General features: G+C 48.7%; 3 protein-coding genes across 4 annotated transcripts; all 3 read left to right on the top strand.

The window, feature by feature from the left end:
- Nucleotides 1–540: 540 nt before the first annotated feature.
- Nucleotides 541–6,333, top strand: LOC123063750 (uncharacterized). The gene is made up of 2 exons (XM_044487663.1): nucleotides 541–5,827; nucleotides 5,917–6,333. Exon 1 carries the CDS (start codon nucleotides 556–558, stop codon nucleotides 5,797–5,799), a length of 5,244 nt encoding a protein of 1,747 aa, XP_044343598.1. The 5' UTR covers nucleotides 541–555; the 3' UTR covers nucleotides 5,800–5,827; nucleotides 5,917–6,333.
- Nucleotides 6,334–6,755: 422 nt separating this feature from the next.
- On the top strand, nucleotides 6,756–13,334 carry LOC123063751 (probable LRR receptor-like serine/threonine-protein kinase At1g67720). 2 transcript variants are annotated; one of them, XM_044487664.1, is made up of 14 exons: nucleotides 6,765–7,648; nucleotides 7,953–8,505; nucleotides 9,700–10,341; nucleotides 10,443–10,514; nucleotides 10,629–10,697; nucleotides 10,803–10,874; nucleotides 11,038–11,106; nucleotides 11,230–11,387; nucleotides 11,489–11,742; nucleotides 11,854–11,980; nucleotides 12,079–12,138; nucleotides 12,223–12,406; nucleotides 12,554–12,689; nucleotides 12,800–13,334. In XM_044487664.1, exons 1-14 carry the CDS (start codon nucleotides 7,435–7,437, stop codon nucleotides 13,166–13,168), a joined length of 2,979 nt encoding a protein of 992 aa, XP_044343599.1. In that variant the 5' UTR covers nucleotides 6,765–7,434; the 3' UTR covers nucleotides 13,169–13,334. The 2 variants fall into 2 exon arrangements, with proteins under 2 accessions (XP_044343600.1, XP_044343599.1); XM_044487665.1 differs by lacking the exons at nucleotides 12,223–12,406; nucleotides 12,554–12,689; nucleotides 12,800–13,334 and having other exon boundaries at nucleotides 6,756–7,648; nucleotides 12,079–12,143.
- A 215-nt stretch (nucleotides 13,335–13,549) lies between these two features.
- On the top strand, nucleotides 13,550–14,732 carry LOC123063749 (GATA transcription factor 17). Its single transcript, XM_044487662.1, has 2 exons — nucleotides 13,550–13,928; nucleotides 14,050–14,732. Exons 1-2 carry the CDS (start codon nucleotides 13,776–13,778, stop codon nucleotides 14,401–14,403), a joined length of 507 nt encoding a protein of 168 aa, XP_044343597.1. The 5' UTR covers nucleotides 13,550–13,775; the 3' UTR covers nucleotides 14,404–14,732.
- Nucleotides 14,733–23,393: the final 8,661 nt, after the last annotated feature.

The raw sequence follows: 23,393 nt of genomic DNA, 5'->3' as shown, positions 1-23,393 counted from the left end.
CGAATATCTCATTTCGGGATAATTCATTTACTACATTTCTTTCTTCACTTTAAATGAAAGAAAAAGGAAGAGATTCCATCACCAGGCAGGAATAGGGAGGCATCATGTTTTTGGTGTGATTGAACACCCCTTTTTAAAAATACAGGAGAAAGAAGGAGGCCAAATTGCAAAATGAAGCAGAGGCAGAGCCAGGGTGGGATTATTTACCAGTGGCCCCTTTGTCCTAACAGGAATTCCCCAAACCCTCCAAGTATTGCTGTTGCTGTTCCTCCTCTCTATAGGCTCTGTGTTCCCATCCATTCTCCCCCGATTGATTCCCCATTCCAGCCAGCCAGCTGCCATCCACCCCCGCCCCCGCCCCCGCCCCCGCCTCCGGCGAGATCCCCGGCGGCCGAGATCTCCCCGACGGTAAGCCCTTTGCCTCTCCTCCCTCCCTCCCTCCCTCCTCGGAATGAAAGCACGGCGAAAAATCGCGCCTTTTTCTTTTGTACGGAACAAACCCCAGCGCGCCGTGCCCTAACCCCTGTCCGTCTTGCTTCTTTTCGCGCAGCCGCCATGGCCGCGCAGGCCCCCGCCCGCCCATCGCGCATCCGCGTCATGCGCCCGGAGGTGGAGGAGGTCCTCAAGAGCCCCCGCCGCGCCCGCGCCAAGCTGCACAAGGAGGGCGGCGGCGAGCAGGAGGACGGCGCCGGCGCGCGCCCGCGGTACGACTGCGCGTTCCAGGACGAGGAGGGGCAGCAGGGGTTCGCGCCGCCCGACGTGGTGTGGTGCAAGGTGCGGAGCCACCCCTGGTGGCCGGCCCAGGTCTTCGACGCCGCCGACGCCTCCGAGCTCGCGCTCCGGCACGCCAGGCCGGGGGCGCCCCTCGTCGCCTACTTCTGGGACCGGACCTTCGCCTGGATGGACCCCTCCGCGCTGCGCCCCTTCCGCGCCCACTTCCCCCGCCTCGCCGCCCAGAGCACCGTCTCCAGCTACGTCGCCTCTGTCGACGCCGCGCTGCAGGAGGTCACCCGCCGCATCGAGGCCGGCCTCTCCTGCTCCTGCTCCCCGCCCGCCGTCGCCAGGAAGCAGCAGATTCACAACTCAGGGATCAGGGAAGGGGCCTACGGCGCCGTGGTGGACGAGGTGTACATGAGGGACACGTTCCGTGCCAAGCCGTTCGTCGACTACATTTCGGCGCTGGGGAGGAGCCCGCTGGCCGGCGCCGATCGTCTCGACCTTGCCACCGCCATGGCGCAGCTCAGGTCTTTCAACCGGTTGAGGTGTCCAATGGAGCTTCCTGAGTTTGTCATCTTCCAGGGGATTGAGGATGTTGCTGCTGCCGTTGCTCCTGAGGCTGATGCTGATGCTGATGCTGATGCTGATGCTGATGTGGCAGCAACACAACAGACAAAGAGGAAGAGGACGGAGGAGAAGGGCGGCGGGGATGGCAATGCTCCGGCCAAGGAGAAGAGATCGAGGCACGGCGAGAGCTCATCGCGCAAGAAAGATGCTCCTGCAGAGGAACAAGAAGAGGCCATTGATGATGCTCCGACCAAGGAGGAGAAGAAATCAAGGAGGCGTGGCGAGAGCTCATCGCGTGAGAGAGATGCTGCTGCAAAGGAACCAGAAGTGGCCATTGATGTTGAGGACAGCCCTCCTATGCCCAGGGACAGGATCATGGACACCTCCGAAGATGCACCGGATAAGGGAGAAGCTCCTGCAAACAAAGATGCCGCCATGGTTGAGGACACCCCTCCTATGCCCAGTACCAAGCAAAGGAAGTCAAAGAGAGGTAGCAAGACTTCAGCTGATAAAAAGAAGAAAGACACCTCCAAAGACGCGGCAGGTAAGGGCGAGTCTCTGCCAGAGGCAGAGCCTGCCAAAGAAGATGATGTGAATGGGGACAGCTCTATGCCGAGTGTGGAGGCGACAGATGATACATTGAGCAAGCAAAGGAAGTCGAAGAGAGTTAGCAGGAGTGCAGCAGAGAGCAAGAAGAAAGACACCTCCAAAGACGCAGCCGATAAGGGCGAGCCTCTACCAGAGGCAGAGCCTGCAAAAGAAGATGATATGGATGAGGACAGCTCTATGCCCAGCAGCGGGGCGGCAGATGATACATTGAGCAAGGGAAAGAAGTCAAAAAGAGCTACTAGGAGTTCAGGAAAGACAAAGAAGAACGACACCTCCAAGGACGCAGATAAGACAGAGTCTGTAACTGAGCCTGCAAAGGAAGTGGCCGAGAACGAGGACAGCTCTATGCCCAGTGCAGAGGCGACAGATGACACAGTGAGCAAGGGAAGAAAGTCGAAGAAAAGTAAGGGTTCAGCAAAGACCAAGAAGAAAGATGCAGATAAGAATGAGTCTCTACCAGAGCCTGCAAAGGAAGTTGCCGAGGATGAGGACAGCTCTATGCCCAGTGCAGAGGCGATAGATGGTGCATTGAGCAAGGAAACGAATTCCAAGAGCAGTACAAGGTCGGCAAAGAAGAAGAAGAAAGACGCAGGTAAAAAAGAGTCTCTACCAGATCCTGCAAAGGAAGGTGCTGAGAATGAGGACAGCTCTATGCCCAGTGGAGGGGCGACAGATGGTGCGTTGAGCAAGGAAACAAATTCCAAGATCAGTACGAGGTCGGCAAAGAAGAAGAAGAAAGACGCAGATAAGAAAGAGTCTCTGCCAGGGCCTGCAAAGGAAAAGGCCACTGGTACTGACAGTTCAATGCTGAGTAGAGTGGTGGCAGATGATACACCGAGCAAGAAAAGGAAGTCCAGTAAGAAGAGTTCAGCCAGTAACAGGATCATAGACACCTCCATGGATGCTGTGGATGGCATGTTGAGTGAGAGAAAATCAGGGCGTAGGCTAAGGTCCAGCCACAAGATTGTAGAGGCTTTGGAGGTTATGAAATGGCCGAGGAAGAAGGATGCTGGTGAAACCACAAAGGTAAAAGATAAAGATGCTGCTTTGCCCAAGGAGAACAATCTAGGGCATAGAGCGGGCTCTGCACGCCACAAGGATAAAACCACAATCACAAAGGATGGGAATGGACTTACAGTTTCTCCTCTCAAGAAAAGGTTGCACCTTGATGTACACTCAGCAACAGAGAATGCGCCCTTCGCAGTCTCAGAGCTTGGCAGGAAGAAGAAGACGCTTATTGAACTTCTGGCAGAGACAGCTACCCCTAACCCTTCAGCAGGTGGTAAGAGCAAGGCTCGAGCGGAGCGTCCCTTGCCTTCTTCAGTCCTGAAACCTGAGGCTACACCGAACACCAGAGGGAAGCGTTCTTTGCCTGCTTCTACTGAGACACCTGAGGATCCAGGCCGTGATAAGGATACAATTAAGACCAGAGAGAAGCGTTCTGTGGCCGCATCGACCGAGAAACCTGAGCGTGATACGAGAAGTACAGTGAAGGCTAGAAGAAAAAGTTCTTTGCCTTCTTCAGCCGAGGAACCTGAGGACCCAGACCGTGATAAAAATGATGCAATGAAGACTAGAGGGAAGCGTTCTTTGCCTGCATCAGCTGAGAAACCTCAGGATCCTGACCGCGGCACAAAGGGTACAGCGAAGACTAGGGGTAAACGCTCTCTGCCTGAATCAATTGAGGATCCTGACCGTGTTACAAAGGGTTCATCAAAGACTAAGGGGAAAGGTTCTCTGCCTGAATCAACTGAGGAACCAGAGGGTCCTGATGACCGTGATATGAAGGATTCAATGCACACCAGGAAACGAAAGAAGCTCGACACATTGGGGGATTTGTCTTCCCAGCCACAGCCTGTTTCTCCCAAGGGTTCCACGAAAGCTCGAGAAGTGAAGCGCAAAGCTGCTGGGCAGAAGTCACAGGCATCTCCTGTTGTCAAAGCCAATGGTGGCATATCAGGCGATACGTCTTCCAAGAGGTCCGCAAGGCGCAAAGCTGCTGAACCGAAGCCACAGGAAACCCCTGTTGTCAAAGCTAACGGTGAAGCTTCTCAGACGAGATCGCGTAGGGCCATAAACAGTGAAGTGACTGTTCCAGACAAGTCTCCACGCTCTGTTAAGCCGGATAAGGGCAAGAAAGGTGCCGTGGCAGAAGGCTCTCCGTCTTGTGGTGAAATGCTGTCACAGCTTTGTGTCGGAGCAAGTGATGCTGAGAAGATGGGGAAGATCGCCCCTACAAGCGCTAGCTTCTTGACTGATTTCCTGAAGAGCGCTCGTGCCTGTACTTCTGATGTGGAGGAGGCAGCCAACGCAGACTGCCGTGCTTCTAGTCCCCATGCTGACGAGGAGATACCTGAGAAGGCAGCAGCAGACAAAGTTTCTAGTCCCAATGCTGACGAAGAGATACCTGAGGAAGCAGCAGCAGACAAAATTTCTAGTCCTCATGCTGTCGAGGAGATACCTGAGAAGGCAACAGACAATGTTTCTAGTCCTCATGCTGACATGGAGGTGCCCGAGGAGGCAGCAGACAAAGTGTCTAGTCCTCATGCTGACGATGAGGTGATACCTGAGGAGGCAGCAGAGAAAGTTTCTAGTCCCAGTGCCGATGAGGCGATACCCGAGGAGGCAGCAGAGAAAGTTTCTAGTCCCAATGCTGATGAGGTGGTACCCGAGAAGGCAGCAGTTGAAGTTTCCAGTGCCCCTGCTGATGAGGCGATACCTGAGAAGGCAGCAGAGAGAGTTTCCAGTCCCAATGCTGATGAGGTGATACCTGAGGAGGCAGCAGACAAAGTTTCTAGTCCCCATGCTGATGAGGCGATACCTGAGGTGGCAGCAGATGAAGTTTCACTTGCCCCTGCCGACGAGGAGACACTTTTGAAGGTAAAAGAGGAAGTTTCTAGTCCCCTTGCTGACGAGCAGACACTTGAGACGGCAGCAACAGAGAAAGTTTCTAGTGCCCCTGCCGACGAGGAGACACTTGAGACGGCAGCAGCAGAGAAAGTTTCTAGTGCTCCTGCCGACGAGGAGACACCTGAGACGGCAGCAGCAGAGAAAGTTTCTAATGCCCCTGCCGGCGAGGAGACACTTGAGAAGGTAAAAGAGGAAGTTTCTAGTCCGCATGCTGATGAGGTGATACCTGAGAAGACGGCAGAGAAAGTTTCTAGTCCCCATGCTGAGGAGGCGATACCTGAGAAGGCAGCAGATGAAGCTTCTAGTCCCCCTGCCGACGTGGAGACACCTGAGAAGGAAACAGAGAAAGTTTCTTGCCCCCCTGTCGACGAGGAGATAGCTGAGAAGCCAGCAGACAAAGTGTCTAGTCCTCATGCTGAAGCAGAGATGTCTGAGAAGGCAGCAAAGAGCTCCCCTGCTCCATCAGAGCCGCCGGTGGTGGCTGATAATATGAAGGACGATTACTGGTCTGACATTCTCATAGACGTGGAGGAACCGCTGTCTAGTCTGGCAAAGAAGAAGGACAAGGGCAAGATGAGATCAAGCAAGAAACAGCGGCGTGACGACGAGATGAAGCAAGATGAGAGCCAGCAAGACAAGGCAGAGGCAGAGAATGGGAAGGCGAACGGGGGTGGCGGCCAGGCAAGCGCGGCCGAGGAGGACGCGTCGCTGATGGGGCTGGTGCTGCACTTCAGCAAGCCAGGCGCGGTGCCCTCGCGTGGCGACCTCATCGAGATCTTCAGCCAGTACGGGCCCGTGAGCGAGGCGAAGACGGAGACGGACCAGCACTCCAGCTCGGCCCAGGTGGTGTTCAGGCGGCGCGCGGACGCGGAGGCGGCGTTCGGCGGCGCGGGCAAGATGGCGGCCCTCAGGCCCAGCCTCGACAGCTTCCGGCTCACCGACTTCCCGTCCGCTGCGGCCGCGTTCCGGGGCGACGACGGGCCGAAGCAGGGGTGAACAGGGCTGCTGGAGGTGGAGGAGAGAGGTAATTGGATATGATGATTTATTTATTGCCTGTGTTTGTTGCATTGAGCTGCATGTGCTGATGCTGTGTTGCTGTGTTGTTGGTTTCAGGTGAAGGAGGAGAGGAGGAGGTGTTTGTTATTTAGGTGGTGGTAGCTTTGTGGTTGTGTTAAAAGGAGGAGTAAGCATTGTGGCTTTGTGGTGTCTTTTTGGAGCTCCCTGGATGCTGATGCTGAGAGGTGTTTGTTATTAAGTAGTAGTATAAGATGTAAAAAGACTATGGCATGGTTGCATGTGAGGATTGGATGCATGTGAGGATTGGTGTAAAAACCTGGTGACTTTGTTGGTACCCTACCTGAAAGTCTGTCTGTCTTGTGTTGTGTGTCTGGTTGAATTGTGTGGTGAATGAGAGTGCTATTGGTTGGGGGTCACTAGTTGTTATTGTTGGTGTTGTGGTCATGTTTGTAGCAGCAGAGGAGTAATAGCTTTTACTATATGATATGATGAGCTGGAGTATCTTATTTGGCATGACTAGTAATTACTAACTGGTAACTGATAGTGTGATACCCATGAGGCAGGCAGGCATGCTTTAGGCAGGCTTGGTAGCTTTGTCAAGCCTTGTGCTGCCGTGGGATGCATATGCAGTGACTTGCATGGGCTGATAAAGCAGCAAAGGCAAGCAGCAGATGCCAACTTTTGATATGCATGCATGCATTCTTTGCTTGTTTATATTCTTTTAAACTGAACATGCTCATCCATCTATCCATCTATCTGTCTGCTTTAGTATGTATGTATGTATTGTATTGTATTGTATTTTTATTTCCTTTGGAAAAGTAAAGGTAATGTGAAAGGAAGAGAGAAAAAGAAAGGGAGGAAGACAGATGCTTCAGTCAGTTTCAGACCAGCTTAATTTGAGTGACAATCACCTGACTGGCTGGCAGTGACTGCAGCTGGAGCTGGAGCTCAGTCTGATCTCATCTGATGGAGATGGAGAAAAGAGATTTGATTCATCTTTCTTTTCATGATGCATGCAGCTGGAGCCTAATCTGATTTGATTTCATATCATGGATGGATGGATGGATGCTCCAGCTCAAGTGTGGAAAGATGGCATTTTTCTGCAGCTTAGTGGCTAAGAGAGAGTGCAGTTAGTTACAGAGCAGCAGTAATGGTTGCTGGATGCAGTGACTTGCATGGGCATGGGCATCTCTTCTCTCCTCTTGCTCTCTTCACACTGCTTAGCTTAGCTTAGCTTAGGTTCATTCAGTGAGTGAGTGGTGGTGGTGTGCTTACTACTTTGCTTTGTTGCTTAGCTTAGCTTTGCTTAACTCCCCCCTCCCTCTTCACACAGCTCTGCTCTGCTTTGAGCTTTCTTCCTCCCTCCCTTCACTTTCCCCATCTCATCTGTCTGTCTGTCTGTCTGTTTTACTAGCTACTACTCGAGTGGAGTGGAGTGGAGTGGAGTGGAGTGCCATAATCAATCAATCAATCAATCGATCAGTGAGTCACCCAGATAGATAGATTGATTGGAAGAGGAGGCCATCATCATCTCCGGGCAGGCTGCCGATCCACCATAGAATAGGTACATGCTTACTTAGCAACCAAGTAAGTATACTACTAGCAAGATCCACCATGAGCAGAGCAGAGCAGAGCAGAGCAGCCGGCCAGCTTCCTTCCACAATGGCCGCGGAGACTCCTCCAACGCAACACCGCTCCTCTTGCTCTTCTTCATCTTGCTACCTGCACCGGCGGCTTCCTCTTCTTCATCTTGCTCTGCTGCTGCACATCATCTTCTTCTTCTTCTTGTGCTCCTCCTTCCCGGCCGTCTCACGAGCTCAGATGCCTGGTTAGTATCTTCTTCTTCTTCTTCTTCTTCTTCTTCTTCTTCTTCTTCTTCTTCTTCTTCTTCTTCTTCTTCTTCTTAATTTTAATTACCACAACTAGGACTAATTCTTCACTGGGACTAGGAATAAGAAGATACTAATTCAGTGGATGTGAAGGACTAGGAGTAGATCCATCACCACAACTAGTATTTCTTCTTAATTTCATCATGAGGTTAACTAATTCAAACTAGTAGTAGTAGTAGCTGACTAACTCAAGCTGCTGCCCCTCCTATTAATATTAATATTAATTTTAATTTGCTGCTGCAGGCTTCCTCAGCATCGACTGCGGCGGCGCCGCCAACTACACGGACGCCCGGGGCCTGCGCTGGACCTCCGACGCCGCCCTCATCGCCACCGGCACACCCATCTCAACCCTCAACACCTCCACCTCCCCCCAAGAACAAGAACAGGAGACGCAGTACACCACCCTGCGCGCCTTCCCGTCCGACGGCGCCAAGCACTGCTACGCGCTCCCCGTCGCCACCCGCGCGCGCTACCTCGTCCGCGCCACCTTCCTCTACGCCGGCTTCGACGGCGACGACGCCTTCCCGGAGTTCGACCTCTACCTCGGCGCCACCCGCTGGTCCCCCATCGTCGTCTACGACGGCGCACGCCTCGTCACAAGGGAAGCCGTCGTCTTGGCCCAGTCTGCAAGCATCTCCGTCTGCCTCTCCAACGCCACCACGGGGCGGCCGTTTATATCCACCCTAGAGCTCCGGCCGCTCAACGGGTCGCTGTACCGCACCGACGCCGAGGCCCGCGCCTTCCTCGCCCTCGCCGCCCGCATCAACTTCGGCGCCCCCTCGCCAGATCCGGTCAGGTACTCTACTACTCTGCCGCCGCTTCTTTCTTTCTTCTTCTTCTTCTTCTTCTTCTTCTTCTTCTCTTGATTTGAAAATGTAATCATCTTTACCAATCACTGGATTCGTAGAGTATGCCTACATGCCAAATGCTGATTTTTCTTTTTCTTTTACACAAGTAAATTGTGGTCAACCAATTGAAACCCAAATTTGTCAACTCCAGCAAACTCTACTTAATATCCTCTACTCTTAAGGAGGATTCTGGTGGCAAATCTGTCCTCCTTAGGATTTGGATTTGGATTTGGATTTGGAATGCCCAGGCCACCAAAACCTTTTTCTTACATGTTATCATCAACATCCCCGCCACACAGAAATACGAGGCATCTGTGTGTTAAATGGCATGAATTGCCAAAGAAGGGAATTTCATTACAGAGAGCAAGTAACAAGGAATTTGAAAAGGGGATAATCTGAAGAAGAAGAACTAATTTTGCTCCACAAGATAGCATTTCTGATCTCTTCCTCGGAGAAAGGTTAAACCGTTCTCCGTACCGGAGACCGCATCAGAGCTTTTCCAAAACGGTTGTACCAACATGAGGATGTTGGGCTTACTTGGGTTCATAACCAAACAAACTCACATTTTTCTTCTTCTTTTTCTTTTTAACCCCTGTCTGTGACAACACAGGGTTTATGTCGAGAAACCCAACCAAAGGTTCCACCGGCAGAACCTACTGCTGGGAGGTGATGTCAAGCATAGTCGGCTCTGCTAGAAAATGGGTTGTAAAAAAACAGGAGAAATGTTCTCCTTCCTTGTTTCTTGAAAGCCCACCAAGTCAGTCTCGTGTGCAGGCAAACAAAAATCACATCTACCAGTATTTCCAGAATCCAAAAAAAAGACCTATCATGGAGGAATATTATTTCCATGTAACAAATCACAAGACTTTCTATTTCTAATTATAGTTGCCCAGTTACCATCAGGCAGTGAGTTGAAGTTCACCCATAAAAGAAACGTCAAGGCAGGGCAATATCAGGGTTTTCATTACCAAAATCAACTCCATGAACCGATTCATATACAACAAAATCTCTTTCTTCTTCTTCTTTTCTGTTTCAAAGAATAGATTTTCTTTCTTCTAGCTCCTGTTGTTTTGATCATAATTAAGTCCAGTTCTTCTTAAAAACTACTGATTTGTTGATCATGGTTAATTCAATGAATGCAGGTATCCTGATGATCCATACGACCGGATATGGGAGTCGGACATGGTACGGCGGGCCAACTACCTGGTCGACGCGGCACCCGGCACCGTCAACGTGTCCACCGACAAGCCGGTGTTCGTCGCCACGAGCGAGAGGCCGCCGGAGAAGGTGATGCAGACCGCTGTTGTAGGCACCCTCGGAGAGCTCACCTACCGGCTCAACCTCAACGGCTTCCCGGGCGATGGCTGGGCCTTCTCCTACTTTGCCGAGATCGAGGAGTCCGTCGTCCCCGAGACGCGCAAGTTCAAGCTCTTCATCCCTGGCCTGCCCGATGTTAGCAAGGCCACCGTTGATGTCGGTGAGAATGCTCCTGGGAAGTTACGGCTCTACCAGCCAGGCTACTACAACGTGTCACTCCCCTTCGTGTTGTCATTCGCGTTCAGAAAGACCAACGACTCATCCAGGGGACCAATTCTCAACGCATTCGAGATCTACAAGTATGTTGCGATCGAGCCCGGGTCCCCGGACGCACTTGCCATGGCGAGCCTCGCGTCGCGGTACTCATCCTTCGGTGATTGGGCCAACGAGGGCGGCGATCCCTGCTGGCCCTCGCCGTGGTCCTGGGTCAGATGCTCCTCAGAACCACAACTTAGAGTAGTTTCAATGTATGTAATCCATTCACTTAACTCTCCATTCTATTGTTTCCTGATCTTGTGCTAAATATTTAGCATATATCTGCACTTTAACAACCTTCAGTTGTGAACAGAAATCTTTCAGGGAAGAACTTGACAGGGAGCATACCTCCGGAACTAGTGGCTTTATCATTCTTAGCAGAAATGTAATAATTTTCATCATTGCCTTTCTGCTCACAGAATGTTCTTCTGATTAAACCATGAATTAATACTTCTATTCCTTCTACCCGTGTCCTGATCGACCATGAATTTATTTGCAGCCGACTTGATGATAACATGCTGACGGGCCCGATTCCAGACCTTGCCGCCTCTTCGAACCTCTCAATCATGTGAGTCACCTGCCTCATTTCAGATTTGTCACCTCCTGCTACCGCTAATTGCGTCTTTCTCATGAATGGATACTTAATTACTTTTCTCACTGAATAAAAATGCAGTCACTTTGAGAACAACCAGCTTACTGGCAGCGTGCCTTCATATTTGAGCAGCTTGCCCAAGCTCACTGAGCTGTGAGTCTTTCATCAAACCCTTGCTTAATCACTGTCCAATTGACTGCAGTTTGCCTGCTATATTAACACCTAGTCAGTTGTAGTACTAAAGATTTGGTCATAACAAAGAGAATAGCAGGCCTTTGAGAACTGACTGTCGACTATTATTCTACATGTAATGCAGCTATCTTCAGAATAACAAGCTGTCTGGTTATATCCCCAAGGCTCTGAAAAGCAGAGGCATTGTTTTCAAGTTGGTATTCTTTGCTTCATACACTACATTAATGAGCATATTATTTCAGCAACAGTTATTTAAAATAGCTTGCTATCAGCGAGTACTAATATTTTTAAGCTTTCCTCGCTGTAAAATTTTCAGCTATGCTGGCAATATGGACCTGAAGGCAGGGAATCAAGAGAAGCACCACCTGATAATCATCATATCTGCGCTGCTTGGAGTATCCTTGCTGCTTGCAGTTTCCCTCTGTTGCTACGTGCTGACACGCAAAGCCAACAAGAGAAACTCACCACCAGAAGGTCGCCTCCTCGCATCTTGTTGTATTTTTCTTGGAGTGTTTCCTTCTGTGTGCGTGTGAGTGTTCTCAACTCTTCTATAACCTTCATTCATTCTGGTTCAGATGACCTTACCAAGGCGCCCCCGCCCGCGCACAAGCTGCAGAAGTCAGACGCGCCGTCGTGCGAAATCGCCACCGAGACCTGCCATCCCTTCAGATTATGCGACCTCGAAGAGGCGACCAAGAATTTTGAGAACAGGATCGGCTCCGGGGGTTTCGGGATAGTGTACTACGGGAAGCTGCCGGACGGAAGGGAGATCGCGGTGAAGGTGCCGACGAACGACTCGTACCAGGGGAAAAAGCAGTTCGCGAACGAGGTAGGTTGTGTTAATTTGTTTGCCAGCAGAATGCTATTGTAGCCTTGGATATATGAGGTACGTGCTCAGTAATTCTCGACATTTGTTGCTGCTGTTAATTTGTTCATTCAGGTATCCTTGCTGTCGAGGATACACCACAGGAACCTGGTGGCGTTTCTGGGGTACTGCCATGAAGACGGGAGGAACATCCTGGTCTACGAGTTCATGATGAATGGGACTCTGAAAGAGCATCTCCATGGTAATTTTACTTCTACTCCTGCATGTAGTGGATCGCATATAAACAAAGTGATTTAGAAAAAAAAATCTGACAGCATCAAACCATGTGTTTGTTTGCAGGGCGTGACAAGCACATAAGCTGGATTCAGCGACTTGAGATTGCAGAGGATTCAGCAAAAGGTTAGTATTCAGTAAATTCAGACATGAGCATACGTTCAGATAGCAGTATATGTTTGAACCTGTAGAAACTGAATTTGGATGCAGGGATCGAGTACCTTCACAGCGGGTGCACGCCGTCGATCATCCACCGGGACATCAAGACGAGCAACATCCTGCTGGACAAGCAGATGCGGGCCAAGGTGTCGGACTTTGGTCTGTCGAAGCTGGTCGCGGAGGAGTCCCACGCGTCCACCAACGTCCGCGGCACGCTGGGCTACCTGGATCCACAGTCAGTGCTCGCTTCTCACCAGCCCTTTTTGACTCTCAGGCCAACTGAACCCAAAACTGCAGACTGCAGTTTCAGCTTGCTTGCAAATGGCAAGGTTTCAGATAGATAGTAACGTATGCATGCGTGCTGCGTCTGTGGAACATGCAGGTACTACATCTCCCAGCAGCTGACGGAGAAGAGCGACGTGTACAGCTTCGGGATCATCCTGCTGGAGCTCATCTCGGGGCGGCCGCCCATCTCGGCCATGACCTTCGGCGACCACTTCCGCAACATCGGCCCATGGGTCAGTCAGCATTTTCTTGAGTCATTCATCCAGTGGAATAAATGTGTCATATATGTGCTGCTACTGACATATTGAAAACAACAACAAAAACAAAATGAAAAATGGGGCAGGCCAAGTTCTACTACGAGAGCGGGGACATCGAGGCGGTGGTGGACCCGGCCATCTCCGGGGAGTACCGGGACGTGCACTCGGTGTGGAAGGTGGCGGAGACGGCTGTGCGGTGCATCGACGCGGATGCGAGGAGGCGCCCCTGCATGGCGGAGGTGGTGAAGGAGGTGCAGGAGGCGATGGCGCTGGAGCGGCCACCCAGCGAGGCGTCGGCGTCGGCGCTGGAGCGGAGGGCGTCGTTCCCGTTCTCGCCGGCGGGGGCGCGGTCGGGGACGGTGCGGTCCCACGACATGATCATGGACAACCTGATGCGCGAGGACGACGAGTCGTCTTCATTCCCCAACACCCTCCGCCACCCCGAGCTGCGCTGATCCATCCCTATGGCGGATTGGATTCCTTTCAAAACTGAAACTCAAATTTATTATTTATTATGTCTCGCCGGGATCGAGTTTTGTTCCCACATTTTTGATTGATTGATGATGATTCGGGACTGTATAAACTAAGTAAGTGATGTAGACACACACACACAAAGAAAGATTGATTTGGTCCTTTTTTTTGTTTAGAAGGAAAAGGTGTTGATTTTGTATTTTTTTTTTCTGGTGGGCCGAACCCGTGCAGCAACAGAAAGCGTTGAATCGGGTGGGCTTTGGATGGGCCGAGCGGGGGGCAGCTTGGTAAATTCACAGTTCGGGCAGTAGGGGGTTGCGATTAGGGTTCCCACGCCCCGCCGCCGCCGCCGCTAAAAAAACAGACGCCTTTCTTTCGCAGCTAAGCTAAACCCTCACCCACAGCCGCAGCAGAGCAGAGGGATAAACCCAAACCCCTCCCTCCATTCGAACCCAAACCAAACCCGAGCCGCCGCCCGCGGAATCGAATCTTCGCCCCCTCCCGCCTTCCTCCTTCCCTTCCCTTCCCTTCCCTTCCCTTCCCTTCCCCGCGCGATCAATCAAGCGATCGGAGCCCTCCTCCTCATACAAGATGTCGCCGGCGGAGATGGAGTCCCACAAGATGGTTGAGGTGGAGGCGGCGGCGGATCCTGAGGAGCGCACCGCCTCCGGTGACCCCAAGGCCTGCGACGACTGCAACACCACCAAGACGCCGCTCTGGCGCGGCGGACCCAACGGACCAAAGGTACGCTCTTTTTTACTTGTTGTTTTCTTTTCCCCTTCCGCTGTCCGGCTTCGATCTGCTCTGTTCCGGTCGATCCATCTGATCAACTGATTTGAATTGATTTGATTTCATTTGATCGCAGTCGCTGTGCAACGCGTGCGGGATCCGGTACCGCAAGAGGCGGCGGGTGGCCATGGGGCTCGACCCGGAGGCCAAGAGGAAGCCCAAGAGGGACGACGCCATCCTATCCAAGGCGGAGGCTTCTAGTACCAAGGAGGAGGAGGAGGAGGAGGACAACAAGGCCAGCACCAACAAGATCAAGACCAAGACGACTACTCACACCGTGGAGCTCCACATGGTGGGGTTCGCCAAGGACGCGGTGCTCAAGCAACGGCGCAGGATGCGGATGCGGCGGAGGAAGCCGTCGTGCCTGGGCGAGGAGGAGCGGGCCGCCATCCTCCTCATGTCCCTCTCCTCAGGCGTAATATACGCCTGATCCATCTCCTTGGATCGGTCCCAGTCGGAACAAGATGAACATGAAGAGGTGTTGTTGGCATCCATCAAATCAAATCAAATAATCATCTATGCTATGCTATATGATGATCTAGTCCTAGATCAGCAGCCTACCTACCTAGCTGTGTGTGTGTTGGTTGTTGCTGGCTTACCGTTGCTTCTTTCGTTGCTAGCTAGCTAGTGAGTACTTTGATCCCCTGTGCTGTTAATGCCTGTCTGTCCGTCTGTTTGTTTGTTCCAAGTATGTACTGTCTGACTTAATCTGCAATGCAATGCAATGCAAAGTGACAAGAACAAGTCAAGTCATGTTAATCCTGTCTAGTGTTGCTGTCATTCTTACTTTCCTGAAGCAGCAGGGAGCAGAGTAGGGGTGAAGTAGTAGAGTGGGGCAGGGGATGATGCAAGAGGTGATGGATGATCACATTTCATGTCTGCAGCATCCGTTGCATTCCATGGTACAGTGTACCACCACCACTGCGGCATAAGTTAGTTAGTTAGTTATTTCCCAAGTTGGAAAGAAAGAAAGAAAGAAAGAAAGAAAGAAAGAAAGAAAGAAAGGGAAGTCAGCCATCGATGCTTCACGCACCAGCAAGCAAGCAAAGGAAGGACCAGCAGGCAGCAGGATCTATCTAGCTAGAAATGCTGGAGAGAGAGAGAGAGAGAGAGAGAGAGAGAGAGAGAGAGAGAGATTGCAGAGTGCAGCAAGCAAAAGTGAACAAGAATGTTTCTTCTTGGGGACGGGACGGGAGGGAGCTTGCTCATCCCCCTCCCTGCATCCATTTCCATTCCATACATGATACATACATCAAGGAGAGCCTGGCTTTTGTCCCAGCAGCAACACCAACAATCCCTCCCCTCTTGTTTATTTGTGCACTGTTCCTGTTGCATCCATGCAGATTCTGTGCCTGCCTGCCTTCCTCCTCATCTCCCTGCTGGACTGCTGTCTGTGAACCCACTTAACTTTTCTTTTTTTCTTTTTTGTTTTTGCCAATGAACCCACTTATACTGTTACCACTATGCAGTAAGAGATTTACATAACTCAACTAGTAGTATGATATAAGTACCTAATGTACACATCAGTGCTGTCTCTGAACCCCTCTTTCTTTCTTTCTTTCTTTCTTTCTTTCTTTCTTCTACAACAAAGTATGCTGCAGTCAGCGTGTACCAGACATACATACATTTGTAGAGACCAATGTCATGTCATGCCATTGATAATTAAAAACATTACAGCTTTATATTATTTTCTTAAAAAGCTGGTCGTCGTGTGCAAGAATCTAGACAGGGCCAGCGGTTTCAGGCATTACCTCTCCTTTTTGTTTTGTTTTTGAGGAGGAGTTCAGACTTCAGACAGTATAATTTCTTCCTAGAGAAAAAAAAAGGTCTGTGGACTTGTTAAGCTAAACTAATCCAGCTGGCAGCTATACTATACTACTGCATCTGGACCACTTGTTGTGCAATAATAAATTAAGAAAATGAAAACCCTGACGACCAGTAGCATACATGCCTCTGGATTTGCGGCGTGTCCACCTAAAGCTTTCACTCACTGACTGACTGCTACTCCCTCCGTCCGGATTCATTACACCCCTTTTATTTTGAGATAAAGTTTGACCATGAATTTAACTAATAAACTACAAACTATATGTCTCAAAAATTATGTTATAGAAACCTCTTTCAAATACAAATCCAACAATATACTTTTTGTATCATGTTCTTTATATTTTTTTAGTCAAATACATGGTCAAAGTTGGACCCAAAATATAATAGGGCCTAATAAACCTGGATAGGTAATTTTTATTGAGTCAAGGGCGCATCCAGCGCCGGATCAACTATTGGATACCACCAAATGTCCGTGCACACGTACTGACATGTTTGAAAAGTGTCGACCGAGCCATGCGGGTGGCCGGTGCAAGCCCTCTGGCGGTTGGATCAACGCCATCGTCATTGGCTTTGGCATCGGCGGTCTTGGCGGAATGGGCAATGCTTACGCACTTGCTTTGTCCATTCAACTTCATCCAGCAATGCATCGACATGAAGGGATTCTTCTCCGTCTTTTTGTATAAGCGCATGCGCGCCAGCGATAGCAAAGCAAGACAATGACATGATCAACAAGTTGTAAAATGGAGCAAATCAATCAAATGACTAACAAAAAGGGCAATACGAAAAAGTGAATTTGTTTATTTATACGCATTGGCAATTCGTTGACATCATGTTGAATCGTGTATCATCAATGGCTTAGCAACTTGAGATTGCGATCATAGATCACCTCGTTCTTGTAGGGGTCATCGTGTTTGTTTGTCCTAATTATGTACCGTCTGACTTAATATGGAATGCAATGCGATGGCCGATGGGGCTCTCAAGTCAAGAGTACCTGATCATCATCTGTAATGTTAATCCTCCGTCTGCTGTCATTTACTTTTCCTTACCTGCAGCAGAGTAGAGTAGGGCTCGAGTAGAGTGGGGGGTAAGCGATGAAGGATGATGATGATGTGATGATCATATTGTCATCTTCCATTCAAGTGATTGGGCACCGGCACTGTTGAAGCTTATGAGTGTTTCATGATTGTGCATGATCCTCGCTCTAGTAGTACTAGTACATGTCACTCATGTTGCAATGATTTTCCTTTAATTATTTTCATCCTGAAGGAAGGAAGCAATGAATGAATGGATGGATGCAAGGAGAGAAGATTCTGCTTGCTTGCTTCAGGTGGGGTGTGTTGTGTGTTGGGGAAGCAAGCAAGCAGGTATACAAGTCCCTCCTTTTGAGTTTTGAATGATGGTCAGCATCCATTCCATGGTACTAGTGCCAGTGCTGCATAAAAAAAGTTTAAGTTATTCCCCAACTTGGAAAGGAAGGGGAAACAAAGCGACAGTGGTAGTAAAGTCGTTCAGTCATCCATGGATGCTGCTGTTACAAGGACCAGGAGCAGGACCGGGAATCCAGGATCTATCTATCTATCTATAGCTAGCTAGTGTCGTTGTTGCTGGACAGACAGACAGATGAGGCCTGTAAAAGTCGACAAGAATGTTTCTTCTTCTAATGGATGGATTGTGTGCATCCATACCACTCCCTCCCGTTCATTTTGTTAAGACGTTTTAGACATTTGTATACAAGCTTCATTATAATACCACAGTACAAATTTGAAAGATGATGTTCCATTGTTCCAATGGGAGGGGAGGGGAGGGGAGGGGACACAGGGCCAGCGGTTCAGGCAGTATTGGTTTCCAGACACAAAAGTAATTCTGTCTGTCAGTGGACTTATTATATTAATAAGCTAAACTCAACTAAACTAATCCAGCAGGCAGCTGTGTGTACTTGTTGCCATCGTGGTGTTTTACTTCCGTCCCACTCCCACCACCCACCCCGTATGACGTGGCTCTCATTTTCACCATATTCCCCCCGTTGAGTTGGACCCAACAGGGTTTTTTTTTTTGACAGACAAATCAGCTCGTCGGACAGAAGTAAGATGGTATGAGAACCAAAAAAAATGTCTTATTAAAAAGTTCACCGTAAGATTTTTTTTTTTTGAAAAATCCATGGTATATATATACCACCAGATAGTGAAGGAATAACGATGATTATTGGCAGAGGGTGAAACCAATCCAATGGTTGAGAGCTGGCAAATCTGAGCACTGTTGGCCGTTAGATAGTGCTATCCAGAAGATTCCACGCATAAACTTAAGAACAAGGCATGACATGCACACATTAGACACTCCTTCTTTTTTCCGGAGTCCTCCTCGCTTTAATCATCAAACATTTTCTCTTTTTCAAGAATTGTCATTTATTTTTATTTTACTATTTACAAAGCACATACACTTCTCATTTATTATAGACTCTTTTACAATTACATTCTCCTAAGTTTTTTCTTTGAAAATAATTACATTTATTTTTAGTTTAGGTTTTTTGTTTGGTTCACGGCTATGAAGGAAGCTATTTAAGCTGGGTGATTGCACTCTCGCTTGGCGAGGTGGGACTAAAGAAGGTGGAGCGCTGTAACACTGATGGAATGAACTTGGGCCTAAAAACTAGGCCCGACGGCCGGGCCGGGTTCGGGCCTGATTTTTCTACCTCAGGTTTGGTCAGGCCCGGCCCGGCCCGGAGGATGGCCAGGTCTAATTTGACTATTTGTTACTCTTTTCGTTCCAAAATAGATGATCCAACTATGTACTAACCCCAACTATGTACTAACTTTGTACCAAGTATTTTGAACGTATATTTTGGGACGGAGGGAGTAGATGCTTGTATCAAGTATATTGAAGGAATGCATATTATTATAAGTTAAATTAAAAAGTAAACCTTTTTTTATTAGGAAAGAGATATTACGTTGTGCAACTACTTAGATTATACACGTTGTGCTTGTGTTAGATATTACATTGTGCAACTACTTACATGAATTAGCTATTTTGACATGCAGGTCTTGCGCAAGAGATAAAGCTTCCCTTACCGCAAAGAGCTTCCAGCGTTGCCGGGTCTTGATTCCTCTGAACATCATAGATGAAGCCTTTTGATTCGTAAAATCTCATTCGTTGTCACCCCTATCACTTCGGCCTTTGCAATTAACGTGAAGCGCAAAATGAAGGAAAGAAAAATGCCAGCCTGTTCATGGAAGCCAAGAGAGGCTGTTAGTTGCAGGCTTGCAGCATGCAACCACGACTTGGAATTGGACTGCGCACAGTCACGCACCTCTTTGTTTCCAAGCCTGCAAGTGTTGGCTGCTAATCGAGAGAGAAGGGAAGGGAACACCAGGACAGGCGGGCCGCAGCGTCGATCCACGGACGCGTTGCCGCCTTGCGATTGCGAGTAGACTGGACGTATAGATGAGTTGCAACAACACGAGGGAAAAGGTAATTTTTTTCAACCAAATATTAGTTCGTGCTTTTAGAAATTACAGAAGTATGATCATACAGACTATAGTGTAGGTATTAAGAATCAATCGTAATATTTCCAACCGTTTACTCGTGCTTGTGTAGACATGATACACATTAAAACAAGATTTTTTTTTTTTGAATGAAGCGTTTTGAAACGAGAGCTATTTTGACAACAAACAAAAAGGTAGCACAAATCTTAAAGAAACCACGGATGGTGGACCCAAACACGGATATGAATATCCTGTGCATGGTAGATAAAACACTCTCTTGCATGCAAATCATAACCACCAGCGCTGCATCCACGGTAAGCCAGGGGCAAAATAGTTCATATCTGGCAGAAAAAACCTCCCATTGTATATAGACTCAACCTTAGGTTAGTCCTAAGAGCAAGTATAATAAGGTGATGCAGGAGGGTTCTAAGACTTTAAATATTATATTTTTACTAAGTTGGAGGAGAGATAAGAGAAGCGAGATGTAAATTTACGACGGGCTGTAGCACGGGCTCCCAATTATTTTATGAGAGTGCAAGATCGATCATGTAGTAATTGAGTAGTACTTCCTTATAGCTAACTGTTATGCATGTTGGCTATTACATTGGTTATAAATAACATGGCAACATGTTATAGTCTGTAGTTGGCTATATTATTAACCATGCTCTAATGCTTCAAGATGTATTGTATCTAAAGCAAGCTACCTAGGTAGAAATCTGATGTTGTGGAATTCAACTATATCTTAATCTAGATAGCTCTTAGCACCGAAACCAAGAAAGCTAATGTTTTTCATATCACAAAACGTACCAAGAACCCTTGGACTCAAAGAAAAAACGACCGGAGGGAGTAAATAAATATTAATTATGAGCTAAATCCTTATAGATTAATTATAAAACAATTATTTGCTCAGGTATTAATCATAAAAAATATCAATAACTAATGTCATGACTTCTATACAGAAAACACTCGGTATCTCGAAGGTGCTCATTGGGTAGGGTGTGCGTGCATGTGTTCATACAGGTGAGTGTACGCGCATGCATGTGAGCATCTTTTCACACACCGTGTTAAAAAAAATTGTCTCAATTAAGTATGAGACATTCTACGCTTTTAAATTATTAGAATGCATTTATTTGATCGGCTCCTAATAATCAATAAAAGTATAAGATATTAATATGAATAAATGAATGAATTTGGTCAGCAAGGTACATGCTAAGCCTTTCGTCCTTACAAGCGCACTAAAAATTCATATTTCTGGACCTATAAATACATGTAAAGATACGACACCCAATCCAAGTGTTCGCCATGACAAACAAGATCACTATCATTGTCACATCTATCTTGGTCTTTGGACTCCTCATATCTAGTGGTAAGGAGAAAACACGACATCTTACAAATTTCTGTTTGGTTTTTTCATTTGTTATTTTCTATACATCATGTAATAAAGTATTTCTTTTGTTTACAAAGACATGGTGGAAGGCCGGTGCAAAGAGTATCCCACCAAGGACAAATGTAGCGACTCCCATAAATGCAATATGTGGTGCGGTATTGCCGGGCAAAATCATGGTGGGTATTGTGATATCCAGAACATTGGAGGTGTATGTGTGTGCGTGAATTGTGGATGATAATTAGTTTCGTTGTAGATCTCGAGCTAGTGGTTTCAGGAATAAAGTGCACGTGTGACGCGCAACTTGTCGCGTCGTTCTTGAGTCATAAGTTAACTTCTTTTTGCACACAATCTTTTTCTGGTGGCCCAGTGTGCGTTTTACCTAGGCTCGGTTGTCATTTAATATGGTTGTGCTGTTTGTAGAAGTGCATGCTCTAGTCAATGCAACTAAAAAACCGATCTGATGGAAGAGACTAGGCATCCCTCACGTTTAGCTCCCTCAGGCCTAAACGTGGACCAAAAGTGGGCTGCAATATAATTGCGTCAGCCAGGTTTTGAACTCAAGACTTCTTGGCTCCGATACCATGTAGAAATGCATGCTCTAGCCAATGCAACCAAAAAAACTGATCTGATGAAAGAAACTAGGCAGCACATTATATGTCAACATTGTTAATTGTTGTATTTTGTATGGTATGGTCTTGGTGCAGGTGGTATGGTCTTTGTGGTGAAGAGAGGTGTTAGTGGGTCACTGTGATGTTGCTACATATCACAAATTTGTTGTCTATCGGTGGTGTTCACATAAGCTCTACATGGACACCATGTTTAGAGCATTACTAGTAGAACCCATAAATCCTCAAATCCTTCAAGCAGTTTTAAGGGTTGAGAAGTGCCACTTTTTGACACTTTTAAGGGTTGAAAAACAGGGGCAAATACTAGAACCCTCAAACCCAACCCTTAAACTGCTTTAAGGATTGGATTTGAGGGTTCTAGTCTTTGCCTCGACCACAACATTTAAATCTATCATTTGACATCTCACAATTTATGACAACAAAAACACAATCAACTTCCAAACAAACTACCAAATGACAATCATTGATGCATGGTTTAATAGTTTACATCACAAAATCATAATCTTCCTCCTCTCATCGGCACCATCACCAAAAAGTTGCACCTCGGCGCCATCTCCTAGACCACAAGCGGGCTCCATCAAGCATCTCCATCGGCACCGGTGGAGTCGTACACACCGCCATCACCACAACTACTCATCGGAGTGTCACCTCAAAAAGTAGAGGACGCAACATGGAACATCCTCTTCCTCTCCACGATGTCCTCCTTGTAGTCCTTCCACCATTGCAATTGGTCTTCATCCATGTCCTTCTTGGACATCATCATGTGCTCTTTCTCTTCCACCATGAGTTCTTTCCATACCTTTGCCTCTTTGAGCTTGATCATCCTCTCCTCCAACTCGGCCTTGCGCTTTGCTTCTTCACGCTTTGCTTCAACTTGTGCAAGCTTGACCTCTTTCTTCTTCTCGGTGATAAGAAGCTTCGTCTCCAATGTCTTCGTTGTCAATTCCTCTCTTGCCTTCATCATGTGGTCCATCTTCTCCCTTAGGCTTGACGCCTCTTCTTCCATCTTCACCCTTAGCTTGCCCTTCTTGGTTCCCTCGGGCTTGCCCAAGTTCCTCTCCTCCTCATCTTCACTATCATCCATCCTTAGCATTGCCGACTTCTTGGGTGCGGTCTCTTGATCCCTCAACTTCCACTTGTCAAAGGTTTGAAGAATTGACCAAACATGCTTAAATGGGAATGGCTTGCCCTTGGAAGCGGCCATATCCTTGTACCTCATGCCGGCAATTGTCTCCTATCAACCACACATAAATCACATAAGAACCCACCAATAGCATAGTGCAAACACATAATCAAAATAGTGAAGAAATATGTACTCACATAGTCATTCTCCACGGTTCCACTAGGTGGTGCATCTATCACTTGGTCCATGGCCGCACTCCAACGAGAACAAGCGGGCTTGATCAACTCCCACCGGCCTTGAAGCGACCGGAAAGAGCGATGGATGAACCCACTATTCTTCGGCTTGATCTTACAATAGACGTCCTTGATCCTTTGCCAATACCGTTTACCGGTTTGATCGGTGCCGGTGGTTGCATCCATTCCCACAGCTGCCCAAGCACGAACCAAGAGGACATCTTTCGCCTCGGTGTAGTTTGTCGACCGCGCGTGTGGGCGGGAAGCGGCGGTGAATGCCTCCTCCCCTATCTCGGCCACCTCCTCCTCATCATCCCCTACATCCTCCTCATCTTCCTCCTTCTCCTCCAAGTCGTCACCAACTCTAAAGGGGTCTAGAGGCGGAGCTCCGAGGTCCACCTCCGCGTTTTGGAGGAGGTCCATGAACGAGGATGGGTTTGCCATTTCCTCGAACACCTCGTGCGCGGCGGGAGGAGGTTCGGCGACGGCGGCCGCCGCGGGCTTCTTCCGCGGCTTGGTCACGGTCGGGGACGAGCCGGCAACCTTGGAGGCCACCCCTCGCGGCCCATGAGAGGCCGCCTTCAGCCGGCTCTTCTTGGTGGCCGGGGCAGGCGGCGGGGAGGCGGTGAGGGCGGGCGCCGGTGCGGTGACGGTGGTCGGGGCGACAGGAGGTGGTGCGAGGCCCGCCCATCGCCGCTTGGCCCCGACGTGGGTCGCCGCCACCACGTCGGCCACGGTCGGTTGGGCG

This window comes from Triticum aestivum, chromosome 3A (assembly GCF_018294505.1).
Source record: "Triticum aestivum cultivar Chinese Spring chromosome 3A, IWGSC CS RefSeq v2.1, whole genome shotgun sequence".
NCBI classification, from domain to species: Eukaryota; Viridiplantae; Streptophyta; class Magnoliopsida; order Poales; family Poaceae; genus Triticum; species Triticum aestivum.
This window is presented reverse-complemented; position numbering and strand designations above follow the sequence as displayed.